The following is a 20,791-nucleotide window of genomic DNA, read 5'->3' on the forward strand; positions in this document are numbered from 1 at the left end:
GGCGCTGTTGTGAAGAGGACAAAAAGAAGCTTTTACTTTAGTACTTCAAAATGGAATGACATCATGGAAAATTAAGACATTGTGACATCACAATGGTGTGACATCACCTCACGTCATGGTTCTTGTCAAAACCATAACAACTGTACACAAAAACTGAATATTGATTAGGGTAGCCAACTGTTAATTGCATACATTTTGATGTGGAAATCAATGATAATACCAACTAAATACATGTTATGATGCACAGTATGGGTCATTCATATAAACCATAGCTTATACTGTCCATTCATATAGGCTGCCTACATGTTTAAAAATTGTAATCTTGGGAACCTACCAGCGCCATTAGTCCATCAAACATTTAAATAGCCTTTACCACAAATGGACTTAAATTGATATGGCATGATTGGTATTAATAATAGACGGCAGTAATTTAGGGTAACCTAATAACAGCATAGCGCAACAGTTTATCCAACAAAGATTTAGTTTAGAGCTCATCACTGGCTTTGCTTGTATACGTTCAAAAGGTGACACTCACTTCCAGATATCGGCACAGGCCTGTCCGAGATTGCTTTTGAACCACATACTATGAACCCAAATCAACATTTATGGACTGACATAGAAAAGAAGACTTAACCTTTTTAAGTATTACATTAAATAAAATACCACATACCGTAAGCCTGAGAATTCGGTTATTTAAATTGGCGAATTAGTTGTGTTTTTCTTCTTCTCTTGCAGTAAATTATTCAACGGAACGCGACATTGGTCGTAACGTGATCGAGGTCAAATATCTTCTGGTGACTGAAAATTGTGTCTTTTCATTTATAATATTAACTTTTGACGTAACCAATTATGACGTATTTATTCCAATAACTTCCAATGTTAACATATCCTTGCGGTTCTATTGTCAATCACTGATGGTGAAAAATAACATTACAGTTCAACAAACAATAACAAAGACGAAAATACATACGTTATTTAATCAAAACGACAAGGATATAACTGTAAATATAAACGAGTCAACAGAAGAATCCGGTGCATTTAGAAAGGAAGTAACTCAAAACCGGAAAAAAATGTGTGAAGATGATGTTGACAAAGTATATGATTGTTTTTTTTTTCACCTGTATGATTTAAAACCTTCTTGGAAGTCGCTTTGGATAAAAGCGTCTGATAAAATGCACAAATGTAAAACTCCAGTCAAACCATATAACCGCAAACAAAACGACTGTGGATCACAATCATGGACGGGACTGGGAGTAGAAATTGGGCCTGGACTTTAATCCGGACCGGCCTACCAGAACCGGTCCCGTATACGCCACCACAGCGAGCGCCCTGCTAATACATGCAAATTCTGTGCCTGATGTGATGCTTTGGGACTTCCACGCTTAATGCGAGCGCGCGAGCGAATTCTTTTGGCTAATTTGAGGGAAAAATAGTTTTTTGAGCTTGATGTAAAACAAACAAACATAGCCGTTTGTCCAATTGGTAAAACATTGTTTAGTGAAGGTAATTACGTTTACGTTTCTTAACCTAGTGGTTTTCCATCTTTATATTGTCTCTATAGTTAACTTTCGATCTGTCAGTGTCACTGTCACTGTTGTGTGTAAGCGGCACTAAGGGCTGCATAGACGTTCATTTGGAATAGACCAACCGGCCTGGGGGAAAGGGGGGCCGGCCAACCGTTTCGCTCAATCTTCTTCAAAGATTTTTATTAGTAGTAAAAATGATGGGCCGGCGGCCCTCCGGCCCAAAAGTGCTTCGGCCTCCCGATTCTCCCGATGGCCAGTCCGCTACTGATCACAATGGTTTACAAGATGCCTGTGTATCCCTGATAAATTAAACAGATAATTGAAAAGAAGCAGTTAGTCGGTTTTTATTTCCATAGGGAGGCGCCTTAAATCATATCAAAATCAAATCACACCCTTTTATCGTCACTCAACCATACAGGACTGCAACAGAGGTTGAAAGTCGTGGGCGCAGGTACAGGCAAATAAGCAATATTTAACAATTATAACAACATAATCTCATTTATACACAACGCAATATACACATCCGTTACGCAACACAATGTACAATATACACCTAAATAAATTACAATATGTATAGACAATACACAGGTACAATAAAATACACAACACGTATGCAGTTGAGGGCAGTGCTGTTGCCGTATCAGACAGCGATGCAGCCAGTCAGGAGGTTCTCCACAGTGCTGGTGTAGAACAGCGTGAGGATGTGGTGGTTCATTCAAAATTTCCTCTGCCGTCTCGAGAAGAAGAGGCGCTGTTGTCCCTTCTTCACAACAGCCTCAGTGTGGACAGACCATGTGACTTCCTCAGTGATGTGGACAGACCATGTGACTTCCTCAGTGATGTGCACAGACCATGTGACTTCCTCAGTGATGTGGACAGACCATGTGACTTCCTCAGTAATGTGGACAGACCATGTGACTTCCTCAGTAATGTGGACAGACCATGTGACTTCCTCACCGTGGACAGACCATGTGACATTAGGTGCATTCGACATGGACTGCGGCTGCATGAAACAACCGGCGAGAGTATGCTGCGTTGACGTCAGTCACGGCCGATTAAAGGCTGTTTGCTTACTTTACTTTATTTATAATTAAAGGTAGTCTTTCCGTTAGTAAAGAGGCGGGGTAAAACCCTTTCTTCCATAAATGTTTTATTCAATTAAACTCTTTGGTCCAGATTTGAGCTTTGGCGAAACTGAAGGTGTCAGAATAATTACAAAACACTCGTCAAAGTTGTCGTGTGTGAGTCTGGCAAATCATAAAATAGCTGTGTCATCATTAGAAACCCGTGCAGTTGCTCTTGAGAAAATGCGCTCGGCTACAGAGCCGGCAGTTCTTGTAGCAAGTTGACTTTGGAATGTAAAGAACTTTTGTAACTATGTAAATCATTTTGAAAATAATACAGATTCTCAATGCAGCTGCCAGAAGGGATGCATCGCTTCCAAGAGTCTTCATTGATATCTCCCCTTTTCAGGCTGTAACATAGACAAGCAGCTATACACCAATGTATGTCACTGAATAAAGAAAACAAGAAAGTGGATTTAATGTTAAATTTCAGCACATTGCATGTATATAAAAACAAATGAGAAGTTTTCATTTACACTGTGCACAGACCGAGTTGATTTATACCAGATATGGAGATGTCATATGTTGAGGATGAAATAAAAGTTCAATTATACTATAGAGTATGTTCATGATGTAAGATTAATTTACAGTCGTGGAGCCCGCTACACATTTAGCCCCAGTACTTTTTGACCTGTGTACACATCTCTGCATGGATCACAACTTCTTGGAAATGCCAATATCTGTTTTATTTTGGATTCAAAATAAACTTTGTGTGTTGCTTGTAGGGGCACAGACACTCCTAGGTGACAGGGCGTCAGTCATCCTTTGGGATTCCAGAGGAACATATCATCCTCTTCCAAAGCCCTCTGAAGAATGCACGGATTCCCTTCTTCTTCTTCTTCTTCTTCTTCTTCTCCTTGTTGTTCTTCACCTGTCTGTCTTCATCTGCTGAATAGACACAGCATACATCACTGAATTCATTCCACGCATTTCAAACTAAGGTAATGGAGGCCAAAAGGAGGCCATCGTGGAGCTTTGAATAACTCACCAGCACACTTTGCAGCCTCTCCACTGCACTGCTCAGGAACAAGATCGGTGAGCTGAATACAGAGACACAGAAATGAACATGTGTAAAAACATCCAAAGGTGAAGATGGTGTTTAGTAAAAAAAGAGCAAGGTGCACAAACCTTAGAAAATCTTAACCCATATTGTCTCTTACCCGAGGAAGCTGAGTGGCCAAGGGGGGGCAGTCAGAGACAAAGATCAGGGCCAGGGATCTCTTCTTCTCCGACTCTTTCACAACCTTCTCCAGGAGTTCATTAAGAACATCCTCAGCAGCAATCTCAGACTTTCCATTGATGAGGGCTACCTTCCGTGTCTGAGAGATCTGTAAACAGCAAATCAGTGTAAAGACTTAAATAAGTTACATGTACTGTTGTCTGAACAGCAAAGTAAGCTTTGATGAATGATGCCAGACCTGGGTATCCAGGGGAGTGGTCATGGGAACCATCTCTACTGCAGCTGCTATGAGGTCCTCCACAACTTTGGAAGCTGCAGTCTTCAGGCCAGCCATCACCAGCTCCTTGGCTTCAGCCTTCATGAAGGCTTTTTCAGCACGGACATCAGCAATGTGTCCAGTTGCCACAAGCTGTATGGCTTCGGGAGGCCGTAAGGCCAGGGAAAGACGTTCAGAGACAGCAGCCAGGGATCCCTTTTCCACCGACTTCTTCTCTGTCTTCTCCAGGAGTTCATCAGGAACATCTCCAGTAGTAACCTGAGACTTAGCCTTGCCAGTGATGAGGGCAACCTTCTCAGTCTGAGAGATCTGTAAAAAGTCGTAGGAAACCAGGTAAATATATCAGTTCAACAGAAAAAACACGACAAACTCAACATCAAATGGGAAGGTTGACTGTGCCATGTTGAGGTAATTATTTCTCACCTCAGGATTAAGGGGATTGTCCATGCCAACCACTTTATTGGCTGCTGCTATGGGGTCCTCCACAACTTTGCAAGCTGAAGTTTTCAGGCCGTCCATAACCAACTCCTTGGCTTCAGCCTTCACCAGAGCTTTTTCAACACGGACATCAGCGATGTGTCCAGTTGCCACAAGCTGTATGGCTTCAGGAGGCAGTAAGGCCAGGGAAAGACGTTCAGAGACAGCAGTCAAGGATCCCTTTTCCACCGACTTCTTCTCTGTCTTCTCCAGGAGTTCGTCAGGATCATCATAATAAATGATGTATCTAGCTGCAGCAAGCTCTTCTTTCTTAAAAAAACAACGTAAACATAGAACATGTTGCAATATGAACATTGAACATGACAAGGCCGGTAAAATAACTTTAGATATGTCTAGGTTCATACCAGCTGTTTGGCCAGGATAGGCCTGTGACAGTAAGAGAGGTCAGACAGATGTCTTTTCTGCTCTGAGTCCACCACCTTCTCCAGGAGCTCACTGGGGACTTCCTCAACAAGGATGGGTGCCTCGATCTTCCCACAAAACTCCTCAAGCTCCGAGGAATAATCATCAGCCAGGGGTAGCTGGTACTTGAAGGCAGCAGCCATTTTGCTTTGGTATATCCTTCCCATATAGGTCGCCACCGCCTGGACCACAGGCTTCAACTGGAAGAAGGTGCTGTTGAAGCCCAGTTGGTTGAAGGTCTTGGCTGTTTCTGTGAAGCGCCGAAGCACAGCGGCCATGTTGTCCCGTGCAATCATGCCTGTAACTGAGATCAGAAAGTGCCTGGAGCAGTTGCCACAATGGGACAGGAAGATGGAAACCACTCTCATGACTAGATTATAGATTTCACAAGTGGCTGCCACAGCCTTCTTTCCCACAACAGAGACAAAGCCCAGGTTACTGAGCTGTATGGTTAACTTAGCCAGAGACTGCTGGACCATCTCTCCGGGTTTCTCCAGCAGGTGCTTCAGGGAACAGGTCATCATGCCTGGGACCAGGACCGCAGCTCCCATGGTGAAGTCAGGCATGGTCAGGGCTAAAGACTCTGGTTCGGTTTGTCCAGACGATGATGTGGAAGTGCTCTTCATGCTCCCTGTTGCCATAATAGGAAGGCCTTTCAAGGCCGGAGAGAGGCATGTCCTCACATCCTGAGCTGCCGAAGACCGGATCTTTTGGAGGAACGTGTCCAGACCCTCCACTGTGATCTTCACGGAGAGAGAAAGAGATAAGGAGATCCAATTGAGAAACTGCTCAGTGTCATGAGAGAGGCTAAGGACAGAAACGAATGCTGTTGTCATTCATACCTTTCCGTCAAACAGCTCTGACAAACGACGTTCGTATGCTTGCATTTCACTGAGAATGTTCTCCAGCTCACAAACTAGCTCACGCATTTTGGTGTTCTCCTCCTGAATTCCACATTTGAAACTATTAACACTGAATAATCATCTCCAAAATGTCACTCAAATAATGACTTCTGAGCCTTTTTCTTTTCTTTACAGACACATTACATTTTGAATAAGCATTGGTTACTTAATCTTTAACATATTAAGTATACAGCAATAGCAGATTTAAATAAATTCCTACTGTGTAATATTACCTGAATCTCATCATATTCTGCTTCACTGTCCATTTTGGTGAAACAGTCATTTACCTAAAGAATGACATAGGCAATCAAAATGTCTATAAAAAGATGTCTAAATAACGTCCATTACAGTTTACTGATAATTATTGCAGATACGGTTTACTACAATGCTGGCGCTGTTGTGAAGAGGACAAAAAGAAGCTTTTACTTTAGTACTTCAAAATGGAATGACATCATGGAAAATTAAGACATTGTGACATCACAATGGTGTGACATCACCTCACGTCATGGTTCTTGTCAAAACCATAACAACTGTACACAAAAACTGAATATTGATTAGGGTAGCCAACTGTTAATTGCATACATTTTGATGTGGAAATCAATGATAATACCAACTAAATACATGTTATGATGCACAGTATGGGTCATTCATATAAACCATAGCTTATACTGTCCATTCATATAGGCTGCCTACATGTTTGAAAATTGTAATCTTGGGAACCTACCAGCGCCATTAGTCCATCAAACATTTAAATAGCCTTTACCACAAATGGACTTAAATTGATATGGCATGATTGGTATTAATAATAGACGGCAGTAATTTAGGGTAACCTAATAACAGCATAGCGCAACAGTTTATCCAACAAAGATTTAGTTTAGAGCTCATCACTGGCTTTGCTTGTATACGTTCAAAAGGTGACACTCACTTCCAGATATCGGCACAGGCCTGTCCGAGATTGCTTTTGAACCACATACTATGAACCCAAATCAACATTTATGGACTGACATAGAAAAGAAGACTTAACCTTTTTAAGTATTACATTAAATAAAATACCACATACCGTAAGCCTGAGAATTCGGTTATTTAAATTGGCGAATTAGTTGTGTTTTTCTTCTTCTCTTGCAGTAAATTATTCAACGGAACGCGACATTGGTCGTAACGTGATCGAGGTCAAATATCTTCTGGTGACTGAAAATTGTGTCTTTTCATTTATAATATTAACTTTTGACGTAACCAATTATGACGTATTTATTCCAATAACTTCCAATGTTAACATATCCTTGCGGTTCTATTGTCAATCACTGATGGTGAAAAATAACATTACAGTTCAACAAACAATAACAAAGACGAAAATACATACGTTATTTAATCAAAACGACAAGGATATAACTGTAAATATAAACGAGTCAACAGAAGAATCCGGTGCATTTAGAAAGGAAGTAACTCAAAACCGGAAAAAAATGTGTGAAGATGATGTTGACAAAGTATATGATTGTTTTTTTTTTCACCTGTATGATTTAAAACCTTCTTGGAAGTCGCTTTGGATAAAAGCGTCTGATAAAATGCACAAATGTAAAACTCCAGTCAAACCATATAACCGCAAACAAAACGACTGTGGATCACAATCATGGACGGGACTGGGAGTAGAAATTGGGCCTGGACTTTAATCCGGACCGGCCTACCAGAACCGGTCCCGTATACGCCACCACAGCGAGCGCCCTGCTAATACATGCAAATTCTGTGCCTGATGTGATGCTTTGGGACTTCCACGCTTAATGCGAGCGCGCGAGCGAATTCTTTTGGCTAATTTGAGGGAAAAATAGTTTTTTGAGCTTGATGTAAAACAAACAAACATAGCCGTTTGTCCAATTGGTAAAACATTGTTTAGTGAAGGTAATTACGTTTACGTTTCTTAACCTAGTGGTTTTCCATCTTTATATTGTCTCTATAGTTAACTTTCGATCTGTCAGTGTCACTGTCACTGTTGTGTGTAAGCGGCACTAAGGGCTGCATAGACGTTCATTTGGAATAGACCAACCGGCCTGGGGGAAAGGGGGGCCGGCCAACCGTTTCGCTCAATCTTCTTCAAAGATTTTTATTAGTAGTAAAAATGATGGGCCGGCGGCCCTCCGGCCCAAAAGTGCTTCGGCCTCCCGATTCTCCCGATGGCCAGTCCGCTACTGATCACAATGGTTTACAAGATGCCTGTGTATCCCTGATAAATTAAACAGATAATTGAAAAGAAGCAGTTAGTCGGTTTTTATTTCCATAGGGAGGCGCCTTAAATCATATCAAAATCAAATCACACCCTTTTATCGTCACTCAACCATACAGGACTGCAACAGAGGTTGAAAGTCGTGGGCGCAGGTACAGGCAAATAAGCAATATTTAACAATTATAACAACATAATCTCATTTATACACAACGCAATATACACATCCGTTACGCAACACAATGTACAATATACACCTAAATAAATTACAATATGTATAGACAATACACAGGTACAATAAAATACACAACACGTATGCAGTTGAGGGCAGTGCTGTTGCCGTATCAGACAGCGATGCAGCCAGTCAGGAGGTTCTCCACAGTGCTGGTGTAGAACAGCGTGAGGATGTGGTGGTTCATTCAAAATTTCCTCTGCCGTCTCGAGAAGAAGAGGCGCTGTTGTCCCTTCTTCACAACAGCCTCAGTGTGGACAGACCATGTGACTTCCTCAGTGATGTGGACAGACCATGTGACTTCCTCAGTGATGTGGACAGACCATGTGACTTCCTCAGTGATGTGGACAGACCATGTGACTTCCTCAGTAATGTGGACAGACCATGTGACTTCCTCAGTAATGTGGACAGACCATGTGACTTCCTCACCGTGGACAGACCATGTGACATTAGGTGCATTCGACATGGACTGCGGCTGCATGAAACAACCGGCGAGAGTATGCTGCGTTGACGTCAGTCACGGCCGATTAAAGGCTGTTTGCTTACTTTACTTTATTTATAATTAAAGGTAGTCTTTCCGTTAGTAAAGAGGCGGGGTAAAACCCTTTCTTCCATAAATGTTTTATTCAATTAAACTCTTTGGTCCGGATTTGAGCTTTGGCGAAACTGAAGGTGTCAGAATAATTACAAAACACTCGTCAAAGTTGTCGTGTGTGAGTCTGGCAAATCATAAAATAGCTGTGTCATCATTAGAAACCCGTGCAGTTGCTCTTGAGAAAATGCGCTCGGCTACAGAGCCGGCAGTTCTTGTAGCAAGTTGACTTTGGAATGTAAAGAACTTTTGTAACTATGTAAATCATTTTGAAAATAATACAGATTCTCAATGCAGCTGCCAGAAGGGATGCATCGCTTCCAAGAGTCTTCATTGATATCTCCCCTTTTCAGGCTGTAACATAGACAAGCAGCTATACACCAATGTATGTCACTGAATAAAGAAAACAAGAAAGTGGATTTAATGTTAAATTTCAGCACATTGCATGTATATAAAAACAAATGAGAAGTTTTCATTTACACTGTGCACAGACCGAGTTGATTTATACCAGATATGGAGATGTCATATGTTGAGGATGAAATAAAAGTTCAATTATACTATAGAGTATGTTCATGATGTAAGATTAATTTACAGTCGTGGAGCCCGCTACACATTTAGCCCCAGTACTTTTTGACCTGTGTACACATCTCTGCATGGATCACAACTTCTTGGAAATGCCAATATCTGTTTTATTTTGGATTCAAAATAAACTTTGTGTGTTGCTTGTAGGGGCACAGACACTCCTAGGTGACAGGGCGTCAGTCATCCTTTGGGATTCCAGAGGAACATATCATCCTCTTCCAAAGCCCTCTGAAGAATGCACGGATTCCCTTCTTCTTCTTCTTCTTCTTCTTCTTCTCCTTGTTGTTCTTCACCTGTCTGTCTTCATCTGCTGAATAGACACAGCATACATCACTGAATTCATTCCACGCATTTCAAACTAAGGTAATGGAGGCCAAAAGGAGGCCATCGTGGAGCTTTGAATAACTCACCAGCACACTTTGCAGCCTCTCCACTGCACTGCTCAGGAACAAGATCGGTGAGCTGAATACAGAGACACAGAAATGAACATGTGTAAAAACATCCAAAGGTGAAGATGGTGTTTAGTAAAAAAAGAGCAAGGTGCACAAACCTTAGAAAATCTTAACCCATATTGTCTCTTACCCGAGGAAGCTGAGTGGCCAAGGGGGGGCAGTCAGAGACAAAGATCAGGGCCAGGGATCTCTTCTTCTCCGACTCTTTCACAACCTTCTCCAGGAGTTCATTAAGAACATCCTCAGCAGCAATCTCAGACTTTCCATTGATGAGGGCTACCTTCCGTGTCTGAGAGATCTGTAAACAGCAAATCAGTGTAAAGACTTAAATAAGTTACATGTACTGTTGTCTGAACAGCAAAGTAAGCTTTGATGAATGATGCCAGACCTGGGTATCCAGGGGAGTGGTCATGGGAACCATCTCTACTGCAGCTGCTATGAGGTCCTCCACAACTTTGGAAGCTGCAGTCTTCAGGCCAGCCATCACCAGCTCCTTGGCTTCAGCCTTCATGAAGGCTTTTTCAGCACGGACATCAGCAATGTGTCCAGTTGCCACAAGCTGTATGGCTTCGGGAGGCCGTAAGGCCAGGGAAAGACGTTCAGAGACAGCAGCCAGGGATCCCTTTTCCACCGACTTCTTCTCTGTCTTCTCCAGGAGTTCATCAGGAACATCTCCAGTAGTAACCTGAGACTTAGCCTTGCCAGTGATGAGGGCAACCTTCTCAGTCTGAGAGATCTGTAAAAAGTCGTAGGAAACCAGGTAAATATATCAGTTCAACAGAAAAAACACGACAAACTCAACATCAAATGGGAAGGTTGACTGTGCCATGTTGAGGTAATTATTTCTCACCTCAGGATTAAGGGGATTGTCCATGCCAACCACTTTATTGGCTGCTGCTATGGGGTCCTCCACAACTTTGCAAGCTGAAGTTTTCAGGCCGTCCATAGCCAACTCCTTGGCTTCAGCCTTCACCAGAGCTTTTTCAACACGGACATCAGCGATGTGTCCAGTTGCCACAAGCTGTATGGCTTCAGGAGGCAGTAAGGCCAGGGAAAGACGTTCAGAGACAGCAACCAAGGATCCCTTTTCCACCGACTTCTTCTCTGTCTTCTCCAGGAGTTCGTCAGGATCATCATAATAAATGATGTATCTAGCTGCAGCAAGCTCTTCTTTCTTAAAAAAACAACGTAAACATAGAACATGTTGCAATATGAACATTGAACATGGCAAGGCCGGTAAAATAACTTTAGATATGTCTAGGTTCATACCAGCTGTTTGGCCAGGATAGGCCTGTGACAGTAAGAGAGGTCAGACAGATGTCTTTTCTGCTCTGAGTCCACCACCTTCTCCAGGAGCTCACTGGGGACTTCCTCAACAAGGATGGGTGCCTCGATCTTCCCACAAAACTCCTCAAGCTCCGAGGAATAATCATCAGCCAGGGGTAGCTGGTACTTGAAGGCAGCAGCCATTTTGCTTTGGTATATCCTTCCCATATAGGTCGCCACCGCCTGGACCACAGGCTTCAACTGGAAGAAGGTGCTGTTGAAGCCCAGTTGGTTGAAGGTCTTGGCTGTTTCTGTGAAGCGCCGAAGCACAGCGGCCATGTTGTCCCGTGCAATCATGCCTGTAACTGAGATCAGAAAGTGCCTGGAGCAGTTGCCACAATGGGACAGGAAGATGGAAACCACTCTCATGACTAGATTATAGATTTCACAAGTGGCTGCCACAGCCTTCTTTCCCACAACAGAGACAAAGCCCAGGTTACTGAGCTGTATGGTTAACTTAGCCAGAGACTGCTGGACCATCTCTCCGGGTTTCTCCAGCAGGTGCTTCAGGGAACAGGTCATCATGCCTGGGACCAGGACCGCAGCTCCCATGGTGAAGTCAGGCATGGTCAGGGCTAAAGACTCTGGTTCGGTTTGTCCAGACGATGATGTGGAAGTGCTCTTCATGCTCCCTGTTGCCATAATAGGAAGGCCTTTCAAGGCCGGAGAGAGGCATGTCCTCACATCCTGAGCTGCCGAAGACCGGATCTTTTGGAGGAACGTGTCCAGACCCTCCACTGTGATCTTCACGGAGAGAGAAAGAGATAAGGAGATCCAATTGAGAAACTGCTCAGTGTCATGAGAGAGGCTAAGGACAGAAACGAATGCTGTTGTCATTCATACCTTTCCGTCAAACAGCTCTGACAAACGACGTTCGTATGCTTGCATTTCACTGAGAATGTTCTCCAGCTCACAAACTAGCTCACGCATTTTGGTGTTCTCCTCCTGAATTCCACATTTGAAACTATTAACACTGAATAATCATCTCCAAAATGTCACTCAAATAATGACTTCTGAGCCTTTTTCTTTTCTTTACAGACACATTACATTTTGAATAAGCATTGGTTACTTAATCTTTAACATATTAAGTATACAGCAATAGCAGATTTAAATAAATTCCTACTGTGTAATATTACCTGAATCTCATCATATTCTGCTTCACTGTCCATTTTGGTGAAACAGTCATTTACCTAAAGAATGACATAGGCAATCAAAATGTCTATAAAAAGATGTCTAAATAACGTCCATTACAGTTTACTGATAATTATTGCAGATACGGTTTACGACAATGCTGGCGCTGTTGTGAAGAGGACAAAAAGAAGCTTTTACTTTAGTACTTCAGAATGGAATGACATCATGGAAAATTAAGACATTGTGACATCACAATGGTGTGACATCACCTCACGTCATGGTTCTTGTCAAAACCATAACAACTGTACACAAAAACTGAATATTGATTAGGGTAGCCAACTGTTAATTGCATACATTTTGATGTGGAAATCAATGATAATACCAACTAAATACATGTTATGATGCACAGTATGGGTCATTCATATAAACCATAGCTTATACTGTCCATTCATATAAGCTGCCTACATGTTTGAAAATTGTAATCTTGGGAACCTACCAGCGCCATTAGTCCATCAAACATTTAAATAGCCTTTACCACAAATGGACTTAAATTGATATGGCATGATTGGTATTAATAATAGACGGCAGTAATTTAGGGTAACCTAATAACAGCATAGCGCAACAGTTTATCCAACAAAGATTTAGTTTAGAGCTCATCACTGGCTTTGCTTGTATACGTTCAAAAGGTGACACTCACTTCCAGATATCGGCACAGGCCTGTCCGAGATTGCTTTTGAACCACATACTATGAACCCAAATCAACATTTATGGACTGACATAGAAAAGAAGACTTAACCTTTTTAAGTATTACATTAAATAAAATACCACATACCGTAAGCCTGAGAATTCGGTTATTTAAATTGGCGAATTAGTTGTGTTTTTCTTCTTCTCTTGCAGTAAATTATTCAACGGAACGCGACATTGGTCGTAACGTGATCGAGGTCAAATATCTTCTGGTGACTGAAAATTGTGTCTTTTCATTTATAATATTAACTTTTGACGTAACCAATTATGACGTATTTATTCCAATAACTTCCAATGTTAACATATCCTTGCGGTTCTATTGTCAATCACTGATGGTGAAAAATAACATTACAGTTCAACAAACAATAACAAAGACGAAAATACATACGTTATTTAATCAAAACGACAAGGATATAACTGTAAATATAAACGAGTCAACAGAAGAATCCAGTGCATTTAGAAAGGAAGTAACTCAAAACCGGAAAAAAAATGTGTGAAGATGATGTTGACAAAGTATATAATTGTTTTTTTTTCACCTGTATGATTTAAAACCTTCTTGGAAGTCGCTTTGGATAAAAGCGTCTGATAAAATGCACAAATGTAAAACTCCAGTCAAACCATATAACCGCAAACAAAACGACTGTGGATCACAATCATGGACGGGACTGGGAGTAGAAATTGGGCCTGGACTTTATTCCGGACCGGCCTACCAGAACCGGTCCCGTATACGCCACCACAGCGAGCGCCCTGCTAATACATGCAAATTCTGTGCCTGATGTGATGCTTTGGGACTTCCACGCTTAATGCGAGCGCGCGAGCGAATTCTTTTGGCTAATTTGAGGGAAAAATAGTTTTTTGAGCTTGATGTAAAACAAACAAACATAGCCGTTTGTACAATTGGTAAAACATTGTTTAGTGAAGGTAATTACGTTTACGTTTCTTAACCTAGTGGTTTTCCATCTTTATATTGTCTCTATAGTTAACTTTCGATCTGTCAGTGTCACTGTCACTGTTGTGTGTAAGCGGCACTAAGGGCTGCATAGACGTTCATTTGGAATAGACCAACCGGCCTGGGGGAAAGGGGGGCCGGCCAACCGTTTCGCTCAATCTTCTTCAAAGATTTTTATTAGTAGTAAAAATGATGGGCCGGCGGCCCTCCGGCCCAAAAGTGCTTCGGCCTCCCGATTCTCCCGATGGCCAGTCCGCTACTGATCACAATGGTTTACAAGATGCCTGTGTATCCCTGATAAATTAAACAGATAATTGAAAAGAAGCAGTTAGTCGGTTTTTATTTCCATAGGGAGGCGCCTTAAATCATATCAAAATCAAATCACACCCTTTTATCGTCACTCAACCATACAGGACTGCAACAGAGGTTGAAAGTCGTGGGCGCAGGTACAGGCAAATAAGCAATATTTAACAATTATAACAACATAATCTCATTTATACACAACGCAATATACACATCCGTTACGCAACACAATGTACAATATACACCTAAATAAATTACAATATGTATAGACAATACACAGGTACAATAAAATACACAACACGTATGCAGTTGAGGGCAGTGCTGTTGCCGTATCAGACAGCGATGCAGCCAGTCAGGAGGTTCTCCACAGTGCTGGTGTAGAACAGCGTGAGGATGTGGTGGTTCATTCAAAATTTCCTCTGCCGTCTCGAGAAGAAGAGGCGCTGTTGTCCCTTCTTCACAACAGCCTCAGTGTGGACAGACCATGTGACTTCCTCAGTGATGTGGACAGACCATGTGACTTCCTCAGTGATGTGCACAGACCATGTGACTTCCTCAGTGATGTGGACAGACCATGTGACTTCCTCAGTAATGTGGACAGACCATGTGACTTCCTCAGTAATGTGGACAGACCATGTGACTTCCTCACCGTGGACAGACCATGTGACATTAGGTGCATTCGACATGGACTGCGGCTGCATGAAACAACCGGCGAGAGTATGCTGCGTTGATGTCAGTCACGGCCGATTAAAGGCTGTTTGCTTACTTTACTTTATTTATAATTAAAGGTTGTCTTTCCGTTAGTAAAGAGGCGGGGTAAAACCCTTTCTTCCATAAATGTTTTATTCAATTAAACTCTTTGGTCCGGATTTGAGCTTTGGCGAAACTGAAGGTGTCAGAATAATTACAAAACACTCGTCAAAGTTGTCGTGTGTGAGTCTGGCAAATCATAAAATAGCTGTGTCATCATTAGAAACCCGTGCAGTTGCTCTTGAGAAAATGCGCTCGGCTACAGAGCCGGCAGTTCTTGTAGCAAGTTGACTTTGGAATGTAAAGAACTTTTGTAACTATGTAAATCATTTTGAAAATAATACAGATTCTCAATGCAGCTGCCAGAAGGGATGCATCGCTTCCAAGAGTCTTCATTGATATCTCCCCTTTTCAGGCTGTAACATAGACAAGCAGCTATACACCAATGTATGTCACTGAATAAAGAAAACAAGAAAGTAGATTTCATGTTAAATTTCAGCACATTGCATGTATATAAAAACAAATGAGAAGTTTTCATTTACACTGTGCACAGACCGAGTTGATTTATACCAGATATGGAGATGTCATATGTTGAGGATGAAATAAAAGTTCAATTATACTATAGAGTATGTTCATGATGTAAGATTAATTTACAGTCGTGGAGCCCGCTACACATTTAGCCCCAGTACTTTTTGACCTGTGTACACATCTCTGCATGGATCACAACTTCTTGGAAATGCCAATAACTGTTTTATTTTGGATTCAAAATAAACTTTGTGTGTTGCTTGTAGGGGCACAGACACTCCTAGGTGACAGGGCGTCAGTCATCCTTTGGGATTCCAGAGGAACATATCATCCTCTTCCAAAGCCCTCTGAAGAATGCACGGATTCCCTTCTTCTTCTTCTTCTTCTTCTTCTTCTTCTCCTTGTTGTTCTTCACCTGTCTGTCTTCATCTGCTGAATAGACACAGCATACATCACTGAATTCATTTCACGCATTTCAAACTAAGGTAATGGAGGCCAAAAGGAGGCCATCGTGGAGCTTTGAATAACTCACCAGCACACTTTGCAGCCTCTCCACTGCACTGCTCAGGAACAAGATCGGTGAGCTGAATACAGAGACACAGAAATGAACATGTGTAAAAACATCCAAAGGTGAAGATGGTGTTTAGTAAAAAAGAGCAAGGTGCACAAACCTTAGAAAATCTTAACCCATATTGTCTCTTACCCGAGGAAGCTGAGTGGCCAAGGGGGGGCAGTCAGACACAAAGATCAGGGCCAGGGATCTCTTCTTCTCCGACTCTTTCACAACCTTCTCCAGGAGTTCATTAAGAACATCCTCAGCAGCAATCTCAGACTTCCCATTGATGAGGGCTACCTTCCGTGTCTGAGAGATCTGTAAACAGCAAATCAGTGTAAAGACTTAAATAAGTTACATGTACTGTTGTCTGAACAGCAAAGTAAGCTTTGATGAATGATGCCAGACCTGGGTATCCAGGGGAGTGGTCATGTGAACCATCTCTACTGCAGCTGCTATGAGGTCCTCCACAACTTTGGAAGCTGCAGTCTTCAGGCCAGCCATCACCAGCTCCTTGGCTTCAGCCTTCATGAAGGCTTTTTCAGCACGGACATCAGCAATGTGTCCAGTTGCCACAAGCTGTATGGCTTCGGGAGGCAGTAAGGCCAGGGAAAGACGTTCAGAGACAGCAGCCAGGGATCCCTTTTTCACCGACTTCTTCTCTGTCTTCTCCAGGAGTTCATCAGGAACATCTTCAGTAGTAACCTGAGACTTAGCCTTGCCAGTGATGAGGGCAACCTTCTCAGTCTGAGAGATCTGTAAAAAGTCGTAGGAAACCAGGTAAATATATCAGTTCAATAGAAAAAACACGACAAACTCAACATCAAATGGGAAGGTTGACTGTGCCATGTTGAGGTAATTATTTCTCACCTCAGGATTAAGGGGATTGTCCATGCCAACCACTTTATTGGCTGCTGCTATGGGGTCCTCCACAACTTTGCAAGCTGCAGTTTTCAGGCCGTCCATAACCAACTCCTTGGATTCAGCCTTAACCAGAGCTTTTTCAACACGGACATCAGCGATGTGTCCAGTTGCCACAACCTGTATGGCTTCAGGAGGCCGTAAGGCCAGGGAAAGACGTTCAGAGACAGCAGCCAAGGATCCCTTTTCCACCGACTTCTTCTCTGTCTTCTCCAGGAGTTCGTCAGGATCATCATAATAAATGATGTATCTAGCTGCAGCAAGCTCTTCTTTCTTAAAAAAACAACGTAAACATAGAACATGTTGCAATATGAACATTGAACATGACAAGGCCGGTAAAATAACTTTAGATATGTCTAGGTTCATACCAGCTGTTTGGCCAGGATAGGCCTGTGACAGTAAGAGAGGTCAGACAGATGTCTTTTCTGCTCTGAGTCCACCACCTTCTCCAGGAGCTCACTGGGGACTTCCTCAACAAGGATGGGTGCCTCGATCTTCCCACAAAACTCCTCAAGCTCCGAGGAATAATCATCAGCCAGGGGTAGCTGGTACTTGAAGGCAGCAGCCATTTTGCTTTGGTATATCCTTCCCAGATAGGTCGCCACCGCCTGGACCACAGGCTTCAACTGGAAGAAGGTGCTGTTGAAGCCCAGTTGGTTGAAGGTCTTGGCTGTTTCTGTGAAGTGCCGAAGCACAGCGGCCATGTTGTCCCGTGCAATCATGCCTGTAACTGAGATCAGAAAGTGCCTGGAGCAGTTGCCACAATGGGACAGGAAGATGGAAACCACTCTCATGACTAGATTATAGATTTCACAAGTGGCTGCCACAGCCTTCTTTCCCACAACAGAGACAAAGCCCAGGTTACTGAGCTGTATGGTTAACTTAGCCAGAGACTGCTGGACCATCTCTCCGGGTTTCTCCAGCAGGTGCTTCAGGGAACAGGTCATCATGCCTGGGACCAGGACCGCAGCTCCCATGGTGAAGTCAGGCATGGTCAGGGATAAAGACTCTGGTTCGGTTTGTCCAGACGATGATGTGGAAGTGCTCTTCATGCTCCCTGTTGCCATAATAGGAAGGCCTTTCAAGGCCGGAGAGAGGCATGTCCTCACATCCTGAGCTGCCGAAGACCGGATCTTTTGGAGGAACGTGTCCAGACCCTCCACTGTGATCTTCACGGAGAGAGAAAGAGATAAGGAGATCCAATTGAGAAACTGCTCAGTGTCATGAGAGAGGCTAAGGACAGAAACGAATGCTGTTGTCATTCATACCTTTCCGTCAAACAGCTCTGACAAACGACGTTCGTATGCTTGCATTTCACTGAGAATGTTCTCCAGCTCACAAACTAGCTCACGCATTTTGGTGTTCTCCTCCTGAATTCCACATTTGAAACTATTAACACTGAATAATCATCTCCAAAATGTCACTCAAATAATGACTTCTGAGCCTTTTTCTTTTCTTTACAGACACATTACATTTTGAATAAGCATTGGTTACTTAATCTTTAACATATTAAGTATACAGCAATAGCAGATTTAAATAAATTCCTACTGTGTAATATTACCTGAATCTCATCATATTCTGCTTCACTGTCCATTTTGGTGAAACAGTCATTTACCTAAAGAATGACATAGGCAATCAAAATGTCTATAAAAAGATGTCTAAATAACGTCCATTACAGTTTACTGATAATTATTGCAGATACGGTTTACTACAATGCTGGCGCTGTTGTGAAGAGGACAAAAAGAAGCTTTTACTTTAGTACTTCAGAATGGAATGACATCATGGAAAATTAAGACATTGTGACATCACAATGGTGTGACATCACCTCACATGGTTCTTGTCAAAACCATAACAACTGTACACAAAAACTGAATATTGATTAGGGTAGCCAACTGTTAATTGCATAAATGTTGATGTGGAAATCAATGATAATACCAACTAAATACATGTTATGATGCACAGTATGGGTCATTCATATAAACCATAGCTTATACTGTCCATTCATATAAGCTGCCTACATGTTTGAAAATTGTAATCTTGGGAACCTACCAGCGCCATTAGTCCATCAAACATTTAAATAGCCTTTACCACAAATTGACTTAAATTGATATGGCATGATTGGTATTAATAATAGACGGCAGTAATTTAGGGTAACCTAATAACAGCATAGCGCAACAGTTTATCCAACAAAGATTTAGTTTAGAGCTCATCACTGGCTTTGCTTGTATACGTTCAAAAGGTGACACTCACTTCCAGATATCGGCACAGGCCTGTCCGAGATTGCTTTTGAACCACATACTATGAACCCAAATCAACATTTATGGACTGACATAGAAAAGAAGACTTAACCTTTTTAAGTATTACATTAAATAAAATACCACATACCGTAAGCCTGAGAATTCGGTTATTTAAATTGGCGAATTAGTTGTGTTTTTCTTCTTCTCTTGCAGTAAATTATTCAACGGAACGCGACATTGGTCGTAACGTGATCGAGGTCAAATATCTTCTGGTGACTGAAAATTGTGTATTTTCATTTATAATATTAACTTTTGACGTAACCAATTATGACGTATTTATTCCAATAACTTCCAATGTTAACATATCCTTGCGGTTCTATTGTCAATCACTGATGGTGAAAAATAACATTACAGTTCAACAAACAATAACAAAGACGAAAATACATACGTTATTTAATCATAACTGTAAATATAAACGAGTCAACAGAAGAATCCAGTGCATTTAGAAAGGAAGTAACTCAAAACCGGAAAAAAATGTGTGAAGATGATGTTGACAAAGTATATAATTGTTTTTTTTTCACCTGTATGATTTAAAACCTTCTTGGAAGTCGCTTTGGATAAAAGCGTCTGCTAAAATGCACAAATGTAAAACTCCAGTCAAACCATATAACCGCAAACAAAACGACTGTGGATCACAATGGTTTACAAAATGCCTGTGTATCCCTGATAAATTCAACGGATAATTGAAAAGAAGCAGTTACTCGGTTTTTATTTCCATAGGCACCTTTAATTATATCCAAATCAAATCACACCCTTTATTGTCACTCAACCATACAGGACTGCAACAGAGGTTGAAAGTCGTGGGCGCATGTATAGGCAAATAAGCAATAAATAACAATTATAACAACATGATCTTATTTACACACAACGCAATCTACTCATCCGTTACACAACACAATGTACAATATACACCTATAAAATTAGCTACAATTGCATTTTTCAAATGCATGAATGCTCAATACATTGCATGTCATACTTTTACTCCTTGTTCAAATGGCCATTTTCTTTTTTCAAATGTTGATTCAATGTGCAATGAGACAATGCATCCCCATTTCAGTTTGAATTGGGCGATGCAGAAATACAAGGTTATTTTACAGCACTGAATAGCACAAATGGAAAAAATTCTAAACAAACACCCCTTTGGTAGAAGTGTACATGCAGCACTAATGAATTAGGCTTACAATTATGACAAAAGGCTCAAGCATTGTGCATTTAATGACATGAACTAAATATATCAGGGGCGTAGCCACAATAATATTTTTGGGTAGTATATATGGATAGGCATCTTTTCATTTTTTTTTTACTTATTTACT

At 41.7% G+C, this 20,791-nt stretch overlaps 3 protein-coding genes across 7 annotated transcripts; all 3 read right to left on the minus strand.

Moving 5' to 3' along the window:
• Nucleotides 1-3,241: 3,241 nt before the first annotated feature.
• LOC146234262 (uncharacterized) lies at nt 3,242-7,274 on the minus strand. 2 transcript variants are annotated; one of them, XM_084689444.1, is made up of 9 exons: nt 6,970-7,274; nt 6,143-6,196; nt 5,850-5,951; nt 4,950-5,750; nt 4,531-4,854; nt 4,069-4,416; nt 3,811-3,978; nt 3,639-3,690; nt 3,242-3,535 (listed from the first exon to the last, which is right to left on the minus strand). In XM_084689444.1, exons 2-9 carry the CDS (start codon nt 6,173-6,175, stop codon nt 3,405-3,407), a joined length of 1,959 nt encoding a protein of 652 aa, XP_084545570.1. In that variant the 5' UTR covers nt 6,176-6,196; nt 6,970-7,274; the 3' UTR covers nt 3,242-3,404. The 2 variants fall into 2 exon arrangements, with proteins under 2 accessions (XP_084545570.1, XP_084545569.1); XM_084689443.1 differs by having other exon boundaries at nt 3,243-3,538; nt 6,970-7,273.
• Nucleotides 7,275-9,536: 2,262 nt separating this feature from the next.
• LOC146234263 (uncharacterized) lies at nt 9,537-13,672 on the minus strand. Of its 3 annotated transcripts, none has more exons than XM_084689409.1 (9): nt 13,269-13,672; nt 12,442-12,495; nt 12,149-12,250; nt 11,249-12,049; nt 10,830-11,153; nt 10,368-10,715; nt 10,110-10,277; nt 9,938-9,989; nt 9,537-9,834 (listed from the first exon to the last, which is right to left on the minus strand). In XM_084689409.1, the coding sequence occupies exons 2-9, from the start codon at nt 12,472-12,474 to the stop codon at nt 9,704-9,706; spliced, it is 1,959 nt and encodes a 652-aa protein (XP_084545535.1). In that variant the 5' UTR covers nt 12,475-12,495; nt 13,269-13,672; the 3' UTR covers nt 9,537-9,703. The 3 variants fall into 3 exon arrangements, with proteins under 3 accessions (XP_084545535.1, XP_084545533.1, XP_084545534.1); XM_084689407.1 differs by having other exon boundaries at nt 9,538-9,837; nt 13,269-13,671; XM_084689408.1 differs by lacking the exon at nt 13,269-13,672 and having other exon boundaries at nt 9,538-9,837; nt 12,442-12,591.
• A 1,649-nt stretch (nt 13,673-15,321) lies between these two features.
• Nucleotides 15,322-19,703, minus strand: LOC146234264 (uncharacterized). Of its 2 annotated transcripts, none has more exons than XM_084689455.1 (9): nt 19,567-19,703; nt 18,743-18,796; nt 18,450-18,551; nt 17,550-18,350; nt 17,131-17,454; nt 16,669-17,016; nt 16,411-16,578; nt 16,240-16,291; nt 15,322-16,136 (listed from the first exon to the last, which is right to left on the minus strand). In XM_084689455.1, exons 2-9 carry the CDS (start codon nt 18,773-18,775, stop codon nt 16,003-16,005), a joined length of 1,962 nt encoding a protein of 653 aa, XP_084545581.1. In that variant the 5' UTR covers nt 18,776-18,796; nt 19,567-19,703; the 3' UTR covers nt 15,322-16,002. The 2 variants fall into 2 exon arrangements, with proteins under 2 accessions (XP_084545581.1, XP_084545580.1); XM_084689454.1 differs by having other exon boundaries at nt 15,322-16,139.
• Nucleotides 19,704-20,791: the final 1,088 nt, after the last annotated feature.

This window comes from Hypomesus nipponensis, chromosome 23 (assembly GCF_054491055.1).
Source record: "Hypomesus nipponensis isolate SF chromosome 23, ASM5449105v1, whole genome shotgun sequence".
NCBI lineage: Eukaryota > Metazoa > Chordata > Actinopteri > Osmeriformes > Osmeridae > Hypomesus > Hypomesus nipponensis.

Bases quoted from the DNA above. Each gene is read 5' to 3' on its own strand.
- LOC146234264 (XM_084689454.1), bottom strand. From the start codon at position 18,775: ATGGACAGTGAAGCAGAATATGATGAGATTCAG. The intron at 18,552-18,742 runs GTAATATTACAC...TGTGGAATTCAG, and splicing joins CAGAATATGATGAGATTCAG to GAGGAGAACACCAAAATGCG. The intron at 16,140-16,239 runs GTGAGTTATTCA...GTGTCTATTCAG, and splicing joins AGAGGCTGCAAAGTGTGCTG to CAGATGAAGACAGACAGGTG.
- LOC146234262 (XM_084689443.1), bottom strand. From the start codon at position 6,175: ATGGACAGTGAAGCAGAATATGATGAGATTCAG. The intron at 3,979-4,068 runs GTCTGGCATCAT...TGCTGTTTACAG, and splicing joins CCACTCCCCTGGATACCCAG to ATCTCTCAGACACGGAAGGT. The intron at 3,539-3,638 runs GTGAGTTATTCA...GTGTCTATTCAG, and splicing joins AGAGGCTGCAAAGTGTGCTG to CAGATGAAGACAGACAGGTG.
- LOC146234263 (XM_084689407.1), bottom strand. From the start codon at position 12,474: ATGGACAGTGAAGCAGAATATGATGAGATTCAG. The intron at 11,154-11,248 runs GTATGAACCTAG...TGTTTTTTTAAG, and splicing joins CTATCCTGGCCAAACAGCTG to AAAGAAGAGCTTGCTGCAGC. The intron at 10,716-10,829 runs GTGAGAAATAAT...GACTTTTTACAG, and splicing joins ACAATCCCCTTAATCCTGAG to ATCTCTCAGACTGAGAAGGT.